Source organism: Vigna umbellata, chromosome 4 (genome assembly GCF_029865625.1).
Source record: "Vigna umbellata cultivar VRB3 chromosome 4, Vumbellata_1.0, whole genome shotgun sequence".
NCBI lineage: Eukaryota > Viridiplantae > Streptophyta > Magnoliopsida > Fabales > Fabaceae > Vigna > Vigna umbellata.
The window spans coordinates 34,642,167-34,653,051 of NC_142168.1; the positions used below are offsets into that span (position 1 = coordinate 34,642,167).

The window sequence follows — 10,885 nt, forward strand, 5'->3', positions numbered from 1 at the left end:
AACTGCTAGATATTGAGTCAAGTACTTCCATGATTCACGGCGCTTGTTAGCCAATATGCGTAACTGTTTATTTGTAACCGCTAGATCACGATGTCGCATATTGTATGTCGATCATCATGCGTGTCGATCTGGGCGGACGACGTGTCGATTGTCGAGCCTCAACTGGACGACAACGCCACATGGTCGTATGTTATTATAGTCGGTTGTCTAGTGGTCGACCACACTAAGTGGTCGGATGTCATTACGGGCATGAGAATGTCCTGCATTGGTTTAATTGTCGTCGGGTTATTGGTCGACAGTTGGAGGATTAGGTATCCTATAGTACAATAATATTTTTGATTTATAAAATCTTTAGTAGTAAAATTTGAAAAAAACATTGTTTAGAGTTGGTTGTATCGAATAGAAATAAGATCAATTTAGAATATATAAATGAATAAAAATCTTATTTTACAAGTTGAATTTAGAGTATATAAATGAATAAAAATCTTATTTTACAAGTTGATTTTTATAAGATTGAGTTAGCTTATCTGTTTTAACTCGACATGTGTTTATTATTTAACTATTTTTTTTTTCTTTAAAAATTGTTATAATTTTTATTATGCAAATTATTTATATGTTTTGTCATAATTTGTTTTAATGTTTTGCAGCTATCCGTAAAATAGTACATGATGAAATGATTTCGAAAAATCATAAAGAAAATAAGATAAAAAATAAATTTTATTTTACAAGTAGATTTTTGTAAGGTTGAGTTAGCTTGTATACCTCGACATATATGTTTATTATTTAAATTCTTTTTCTTTAAAAACTGTTATAATTTGTATTCTTATCATGTAAATTATTTATACATTTTGTCGTATTTTCTTTTTAAGTTTTTGCAGCTGTCCGTAAAATAGTATATGACCGAATGATGTTACGCAAAAAAAATCATAAAAATAAATAAAATGAGATAAAAAATAAATCCATAATAATTCCTATTTTTTTTTCTAATAAATTTAATCGGTACATTTAAAATAGTTGAGCAAAGAGTTGGTTGTTAAAATCAGCTTTTATCTAAAATTAGCAATGGAAAGTCTTTTACTTTATTTATGCAAACAGAAAACAAATACAAAATTGTCTTTTATGCTTGTAAACCATTTTATTATTTGTTGGGATTAATTTACGTAACAAAGTATCCTAATATTTTGAGAAAACGCCAAGTTTAGTGTGGGTCACCGTTCCTTTAATTCTTTAAGTACACAATTAGTTATACCTTCTATTAATTAATATAGCTTTAATAGTTTTACCTAAAATATGATGTATCTATTATACACTACTTTACATGTTTATATTTATTTTATTGAAATTGAATCTGTATAAATATATTATTTAAATATTCTTAATTATATGTTAAGTATGGTTCGAGAATTCATAAAAGGTAACATAATATCTTATTAAGATAGATTTCATATATGATTCTAATATTAAGAAATAGAAAATTTTAATTTAATTTTAGAAAATTATTTATAATATGAGGTTTATATTTATATTTATTAATATATTATAAATATTTACAACAATCTCCTATCATTTCATTTTAATAGCATAATATAATTAAAAATAAAACATTTAATTATTAATATTTAGAAAACTTATTATCTAATGTATATCTCATATATTCATCCAACATATAAGACTATATTAATATAAGACATATTCATGTTAAGTTTATCCAACATATAAGACTATATTAATATAAGACATATTCATGTTAAGTTTCTAACTATGGTTCTGTTCCAAAAATATACCTAATAAAATCTATGATTGTTCCACAACTCAGATGATTGGTTGATAATCTCTCAAAGAAAATCCTAAATTTGTATATTCATTTGCTCACACTAAAAGATGATCATTGCAAAAAAAAAAATACAAACATATAACAAACAAATAAGAGAGGATAAACTAATATACAAAAGAAATTTTATATATTCATAAAACATGTTTATATGATAAAATGCACTCCAAAATCTCATACAGACATAAAATATAAAATCAAAGACTATTCTAAATTCAATTATTTAGATATAAACATTGATGTCGAATCTCAGAAGGTTTTACACTTCTAGTGGACTCTACTACACCATAGAAGATAGGTTTCACCTTACCACTCACAAGGTTGATCTTATATTGTCATGAGAACTATATTGTTCTTTAGAATAGGATCTCCTAACACTCTCAACCCCTCAATCATTTTTCTCTATATGAGTTGAATGGTTAGTAAAGTGTTAAGATAATTTCCAACTCTAGACTCCCACATCAATGCATATACTTCCCAAAAACTAGAACTTCTCCATGAAATTCCTTTCTCCAAAAAAACCACACTTTACTTCATTTGTATAACTATTATCTCATACAAAATCCATTCATCTACACAAAACATAACAATATATTTCATACATTCATAGCATCAATACACAAGCATTCATACATCAACAAACCACTATAAGCATCATACATGTTTATAATCATCAATAATTTCATCATAAGTAAATCATACCTGTCAAACAAGTTCTTATGAAATTTCAACAATGGAAAAAAGATTTTATGATACCATTGAGTGTCACAAAACTCACCCACCACCACGAATCCAGAGGTGACTCTAGAAGGCTCCCACCTAGTGCCAACCACAATGGCGATCGACGCCACTTCTCACCCAACCAGCCTACGACTCATCCAACAAGACCACCACTAGAGCTCCCAGGATTTAAATATGGAAATGTCGCCCAATGGCAGAAAGTGGCGCCTAATGACAAACCAAATAGAGAATCCCTACACAAGTAGTGCCCATCGATTTTGATCAACGCCCAACAACACCAAGTCAGTGAGTTCTCTAACTTTAATTTGTCAAAGAGAGAACCAACTCATAGAAGCCACTATCTTTGCGACGTCCGCTATCAGTGGCGTCCAAAGGCATATCAAAAATCAAATTTCCCCATTTGAGCTTTAACAAGGTAATTTGACACTTAAGTTCATTCTCATTTCATAAACATTCTATTTTCATAAAATTTTGTGTCCTTAAATCAAGTAGAGTCATATTACTTAAAGGATCTCACATGGGTACTTTTAGCCAACAAAATCACTAATACATGACAAATTCAACAAGTCAAATAATACAGACCACAATCAATAATAATTCATAACTCAAGCTTAAATCACATTCAAATTATAACTAATAATTAAAATATACAACACCATATAAAGAATGCAAATTTAGTTTCCATTACTTATTAGGACAACTGAAACAACTCTAGACAATCAAACACCTCTAGTTTCACAGAATACTCTATCTATACATTATAAAGACGATCAGGATATGTCGTTATGATAATTGATTAATAGAGAGCCATATAGAAGATTAAAAAGTTGCATACAAGTAGAAGAAGATTTACATGCAATAGAAAACATAAATAGACTAAGAAAAGAGTTGAAACTCAATTAGATGAACAAGAATAAAGAGAGAGAACAAAAAAGTTAGAAAACTTTAGAAAAATAATTTCTAAAGAGATTGTGTGTTTTAAAATAATAAAATTAGTTTATAACCAAACTAATTATATTAAATCATTTTAATATTAAAATAATCAAGTCTCACTGTTTTTAAACCACGGTAAATTCTAAAATTCTAAAATGTCATTTTCTAGATTTTTATATCTCATAATTAACATTGAATGTATCACAGCTTGATTGAATTATGTATCCCAATTATATTGAATGATTAAATTAACTTTTTTTGACAGAATTTTATTAAAAAATATTATACTTTGAATTTCGAATGATCACCCAATTTTATTTTATTTTTTGGAGAGAGATACAAGGTTAATTAATTTTTGTATCACTCTTTAGGTAAAGATTATAACACATCATCTTCCACTTTTTCAATAATTATTATATACCAAACACTATGAAAAAAAAGTAGAAAGCCTAAAGAGAGGGGTTCTACGTATGCGCCATGAAAGTAGAAAACTGGTTTAACAAACCCTATGAAAAAGTCAGAATCATCAAAATCAAAGTTCTTTTTTAGTCAATACACATTTAGTTCTTTTAGGGTTTATATGTTTTCCTTTGGGGGAAAAAAAGAAAAAATAAAGAAAGTGAAAGAAAAAAGCAGTATAATATTTTAGGTTATTTAAGTGTAACAAAAATGAAAGGGATCATCTGACAAATTTGATTGTTAGAAAATGAAAGGAAATATAGAAAAATGTATAAAATGACTCTATCTAATCCCTTGATTTTCAATCTATTCGATAAATTATTAACTTATTTTATAGAAAACGTTATCAAATTATGTGAAGAGAAATCATATTACTATAACCGTAACACTTTATATTACTAATTGTTGATTTATTTCAAAATTAAAGAAAACATAGATCACTTTAATTATATTCTATACCTCTCTTTGCTTTACAATTAAATTACAATCACACAGTAATTTACATAACATAAAATAATACATATATATCATACTACAATTTTATATTATAAATAAAATATAACACGATTAAATAAATTCATCTTGTTTAAACGACCTTGTTCCTTTAATATAAAACTAATGATTAAAAGTAAAGTAAAGTGTAAATAAATGAGCGTTTACTTGTGTAATTTTTTTGTTCTCATCTTTTAACTTTAAAATTTTACGTATGTTTGTTTGTTTCAAATATTTATACAGATTTTTTTTTGGTGTTAACTTTTAAAACATGAAACAGATTGAAAGCAATATATGGCAACTTTGCAATTAAAAAACAAAAAATTAAAACACAAATAAACAGATTCTACTAAACTCTCCACTGATCGAAGAAAAAAAACAGCAAGAGAAAATGCAGATAATGCAAGAAAATAGGTTCTAATTACAAATGAAACATGTCCAAAATCAGCATCAACATCAAATTTATAAATTAAAAATAATATTTTGACACATAAAATTTTATCATTCATTTGATATTATCATTTTTTACATTTTACTTTCTTTTTTCTCAAAAAAAAAATACAAAAATTAATTTTTTTATGATTATTTTACTTTCATATTGTAATATTGTATGTTTACTTCACTCAAAAATTACTCTTATGAATTGGGTCATATATGATTAGCTATAGGTAATGCATATATAGTAACAAAATATTAATGTAATTTCAACTTTTAATTTTTGTTAAATATGATTATTTAAATTACTGAGTAACTCATTTTAGTCGATTAATAATATATTATTATTATTATTATTATTATTATTAAATGTACAGGTGAAGCATCCATTTTTGTTTTTGAAAAGAAAAGAAGAAGAAGAAATGTTTAAAAGTTGGTTAAAATTGTTATATGTGTCTTTTTCTTTCATTATCTTGGACTTAATAATTCTCGTAGGCTTAGCTTTGATTGAAGGATGAGAATGGAAAGTGATGAAATCACGTGCAGTGTTTATAGCTACCACCATGGACCACTGTAAATAAAAAATAAAAAAATTGAATGTGTTTAAATTTTCAATGATTTAATAGTATTTTTTTTTATTTGTAGTAGTGATTCAATATTTTATTAATTTATTTAGTGTGAAATTTATATTTTTTTAAAACATCTAACATGGTACTGTCTGTAATATCTATGTTAGTTTAGATAGTGATGAGCTAACTAATACAACCACTCACTCTGTATTTCTCATGTAAAGAACAAAATACGAGGAACGGTGTTATTGTTAATACGAAGAACCATTTGACTTTTTTTAAAAAAAATACAGGAAAATAAAAAAATATTGAATCAGGCTATAAATATAAATATAAAATTTGTTATTAAACTAATTTAAATACATATAGTCTTTTTTGCTTTAAATTTGAAAATAAATTATTATTTTTAATTTGAAGATTAAACTTTACGAAATTGAAGTTAAAATGTTATATTTATCATATGATAAAATGATTTTTCATCGTAATTGCATGAATTAATTAAGATACCAAAATAATATACAAGATTCGTGACACTAATTTTTGGAGTGAAATTATCCCAAAATATTTTATTTTTTAAAATTTTATATAGTCTTTTTTTGCTTTAAATTTGAAAAAAAAAAAACTTATTTTTCTAATTCGAAGATTAACTTTTACATCTTCTTTAAGTGGAAGTCAAAATGTTATATTTGTGATAATTCATGATAAAATGGTTTTTCATCGTAATTGCATGAATTAATTAAGATACCAAAATAATATACAAAAAATGTTATATTTTTTTAATTTTATATGTAATTTTATAAAAACAAAAAAATTGTTAAAAAGATAATGAAAGAGTTTCATTAGTGAATCATATTAATACAGAAGGATAAAGTATCTAAAATTTAGTATGATAATATAATAAAATCATTTAGTGTGTAATTAATTGTAATAACAAAATTATTCTAATGTTATTCTATACTTCATTTCATCAAATATACATGAGCATGCATACATCTTTATAGATTATGAATCTATCTAACAAAAGAATATTTTTCCAAAAAATATCTATTAATGTCTTCGTGAAGACAGTTGAATAATATTTTTATAAATTAATATTTATATTATTTAAGTATATTTAAATTTTATGGATTAAGAATAAATTTAAGGTGTAAAAAATCTAGAACTTGTAATGTTTTAGATGTGTAATTATTTTTTTTTTCAACATCTTAGTCTGTATGGTTTAATATATATGAATATGGCGTTGCAACACTACCTGACGCAACAGCGTACCAAACACGACTTTGAGCATTTATTTATTTACTTATTGGCACAGTTGAATGCTTTATCGGTCAATCTTCTAAATAGTCGCAATCGTGTTCTCTTTTTATAACATCTTTGGATCAGAATTTACAGGTAGGATAGAAATCATATAACAAAATATCTTATTAAAAATATAATGTTTTAATAATATTTAAGAAGTTTCATGGTGAGATCAAATACAATATTTCTTCAAATCCAATTTTATATTTAAGATAGAATTGGACTTTAAGTCTAATTCAAGCTTACAAAATCGGTTTGTAAGGTGAGATTTACACTCATTTATATATTTATAATTGGTAGTCAGATAGCGGTCCGGTAGCGGGTGGAACAATATGTCCAACCAACAACAGATATTATTAATGTTTCTGTTATGTGATTAATGCTCCTGAGAAAATAAAACTAGATGTTGGGTTCCTTTTGAAAGGTTGCAAGTAGTAGAGTCCTTTGTACACATTAGCACATCCAATCATCCTCAATGTAGAGCTGTCCTGAATTTGACACATCTAAGAGGAAAAAGTTAGAGTACAATTTATATCTCTAGTTAAACTTTGGACAGATATAAGATTGAAAGTAAATTCAAGTATATATAAAATATTAAAAATTATGAATTTAGTGGAAAATTATATAGTTCCTGCATAGTGAGCTGTAACAATAGAATTGTTTGGCAGTCTAACAAATATTGACTTTATTTTAGTGAAAGTTATGAATTGATTATTGTCATGGGTCACATGATCAGTAGCCCCTGTGTCAATAATCCATGAGAACATACTTTGTTTGTCCTCTGCAGTGTCTTTATGTATCTGCTGACACTATGAGAAGGGTTGTCCACCTTTTCAAGCATTTGCAATAATTTTTGCATCTGTTCTAGAGTGAAAGAACTCTGAACATAACCCTGTTGGCTGATTTGTGAGGCAGTAGAAGTAAAGCAAGCATTGGCAGAACCACATTCACTTTGTCCCCCATTATTCTGACTATTATTGTCATTTTTCTTGTACCATGGTGGATATCCATGTTTAGAATAGCATTCATCTACTGTATGGTTCATTTTATTGCAATGAGAACACTATTTCCCATAATTTGGGTTTCTTTCTCTCCCTCTTCCCTGACAACGAGGGGCAGTTCCACGTCCATGACATTTCCAACTCTGGTCACTCCTCCACTGACTCTGTTTTTCAGTGGTGTTGGCAAGAACCTTAATATCATTGTGGTTGGTGAGGCTAGAGTCATGTTTTTCCTGTCTTTCTTGTTGTATAATGAGAGAAAACACACGATTGATGCTGGGTAGAGGCTCCATCAACAATATTTGTGTCCTCACATTATTGTAACCATCATTTAAGCCCTTTAAGAAGTAGATCACGTGTTCCATTTCTCTGTATTTATGAGAAATCTTAGACAACTCACAACTGCAGGGAATCTTGCAACTACAACTTGGGATGGGTCTGAGAAACTCCAGTTCTTCCCATAAGATTTTCAAGTCAGTAAAATACTAACTTACACTTCTTTCTCCTTGTTTAATAGAGTGAATTTCTTGGAGCAAGTCTGAAAGCTTAAAGTAATCTCCCTTGGAGAACCTTTCTTTCAATTCTTCCCAAAGTTCTTGGGCATCTTCCACATATATAACACTTTCTGCTATTTGGGCAGAAAGAGTCTTGATGATCCAAGACATCACCATCATGTTGCTTCTTTCCCATGAGTCAAAAAGGGGATAATCTCTTTGGGGTTTCTTGATCCCTCCATCTATGAATTTTAGCTTGTTCTTGGAGAGGAGTGCTCTTCTCATATTTCTGCTCCAAGAAGTGTAATTGGATTCATTAAGAATCTGAGAAATCAAAGAGGTGCTTGGATTCTCTCCTGGATGAAGATAAAAGGGGCTGGAAGGATTGTTGGATTGATCCACATTTTCCATAATAGTAAGAAAAGCTTAGAGATTAGCACCAAGAAGAGCAAAAAAGATTTAAGTGCAGCAGAAACAGGGCCAGAACAGGTACAAGACTTGTTATGGTACCATATTAAAATAGAAGCCCGAATCTGAAATGGACAGAGGCCCAAATGGCTTAGGCCCAAAAGTAAGAAAGTAAAGCTTCGCTAGAAGCTTCCTCAAGTCAGAAAGTTGGTGAGGTCTTGCTTCGTGTGTGTGTGGCTCGCGGAAGAGAGAAAAGAAAGAGGGCGAACTCTGGTCAGCACTCCAGCGAAGCTTGCACCAGCGATGACGAAGCAGAAGTGGGACAGAGGATAGCGGAGAAGAACAGAGGTAAGAAAAGCTTGAATATTTCTTTATTAGTAGAATGAAAAATTGTAGACTTAGTCAGCTTGCACACTTGTCCCTCTGTATTAGTTTCCAATCCAGGTAGGGGTTCCATATAAACATCCTCTTTTAAATCTCCCTGTAAGAAAGCTTTGTCTACATCAAGTTGATGTAAAAACCAGTTTCTCGAGGCAGCAAGGGCAAGTAAAAGTCTGACAGAAGTCTCTATATGGGCTAAAACAGGCTAGCAGACAATGGTTTGAAAAGCTATCTAACTTTCTTATTTCTGCTAACTATGTTCAGTCCAAATCTGATTATTCTCTTTTTGTCAAAAAAGACTCCACAAATTTCACAGCTTTACTTGTTTATGTAGATGACATTGTTCTAACAGGAAACTCTATGAATGAGATCACTCACATAAAGGCTCTTTTACATCGCCAATTCCATATTAAAGATTTGGGAGAACTTAAGTATTTTCTAGGTTTTGAGGTTGCTAGATCTAAGAAGGGGATACACCTTTGTCAGAGAAAGTATGCCCTCGACATCCTTAAAGAAACAAGAATGTTGGGAAGCAAACCATGTTCTACCCCTTTTTTGAGCAACACAAACTCCTTATATAAAACAGAAAATTATCTAGACAATCCCAATGCCTATCGCAAATTAATAGGGAAGCTTTTTTATCTAACTAATACTAGGCTTGACTTATGTTTTACTGTCAACTTATTAAGTCAATTTATGCAGGAGCCTACTAGTTATCATGATCAAGCCTTGCAGCATATTCTAAGATATGTCAAGTCCAGCCCTTCAGAAGGACTCTTCTTTGTAGCTGATTTTGACATACAGATTAAAGGGTTCAGTGATTCGGATTGGGCCACTTGTCCTAACATAAGAAGGTCAACTACAAGTTATTGTGTTTTTCTAGGATCCTCGTTGGTTTCATGGAAGTCAAAGAAACAAACCACCGTGTCAAGATCTTCTACTGAGGAGAGTATCGTGCCCTTGCTGCCACTGTTTGTGAGATGCAATGGCTTCACTACCTCCTTCAAGATCTTCAAATTCAGCCCACTGCTACTACTATCCTCTACTGCGACAACAACTCTGCCAGACACATTGCCCACAATCAGAGTTTCCATGAGCGGACCAAACACATTGAGCTGGACTGCCACGTGGTTCGTGAGAAGATTCAATCCAAATTTTTACGTCTTCTTCCCATTCGATTAGGAAAGCAACTTGCTGATGTGTTTACCACATTTCCTCACCGAACTCATTTCAAATCTATTATCCCCAAGCTTGGATTAGTGAATATCCACCATCCAGCTTAAGGGGAGAGTATTAATGTTTCTGTTATGTAATTAGTCCTCCTGAGAACATTATTTTGTCTTCTAGGGTTTTTAGAATAGGGATTTTCTGTTTCAGTTAGAAACTCTAATTGTTTTATGTTTTGTTTGTACTTATCGGAACCCTATATAAACAGGGTTCCAGTGTGTTGTTTCAGATAAAAAAAAAAGAATACTCAATAATACAATTTTCATTCTACCAATAAAGAAATATTCAAGCTTTTCTTACCTCTGTTATTCTCCGCTATCCTCTGTCCCACTTCTGCTTTGTCATCGTTGATGCAAGCTTCACTGGAGTGCTGACCAGAGTTCGCCCTCTTTCTTTTCTCTCTTCTGCGAGCCACACACACGAAGCAAGACCTCACCAACTTTCTGACTTGAGGAAGCTTCTAGCGAAGCTTTACTTTCTCACTTTTGGGCCTAAGCCAGTTGGGCCTCTGTCCATTTCAGATTCGGGCTTCTATTTTAATAGATATAGCTAGGATAGACTCTAATCATACCTCTGATACCATGTTAAGAGGTGAATTTTAAATATAATTCAACC

The 10,885-nt window shown here is 29.9% G+C and overlaps 1 protein-coding gene across 1 annotated transcript; it reads right to left on the reverse strand.

Annotated features, from left to right (window-relative positions):
- Positions 1 to 7,822: 7,822 nt before the first annotated feature.
- LOC148199995 (uncharacterized) lies at positions 7,823 to 8,665 on the reverse strand. Its single transcript, XM_088112809.1, has 2 exons — positions 8,255 to 8,665; positions 7,823 to 8,146 (listed from the first exon to the last, which is right to left on the reverse strand). Exons 1-2 carry the CDS (start codon positions 8,663 to 8,665, stop codon positions 7,823 to 7,825), a joined length of 735 nt encoding a protein of 244 aa, XP_087968935.1.
- Positions 8,666 to 10,885: the final 2,220 nt, after the last annotated feature.

Bases quoted from the DNA above. Each gene is read 5' to 3' on its own strand.
- LOC148199995 (XM_088112809.1), bottom strand. From the start codon at position 8,665: ATGGAAAATGTGGATCAATCCAACAATCCTTCCAGCCCCTTTTATCTT. The intron at 8,147-8,254 runs GTAAGTTAGTAT...GAGTTGTCTAAG, and splicing joins TTAAACAAGGAGAAAGAAGT to ATTTCTCATAAATACAGAGA.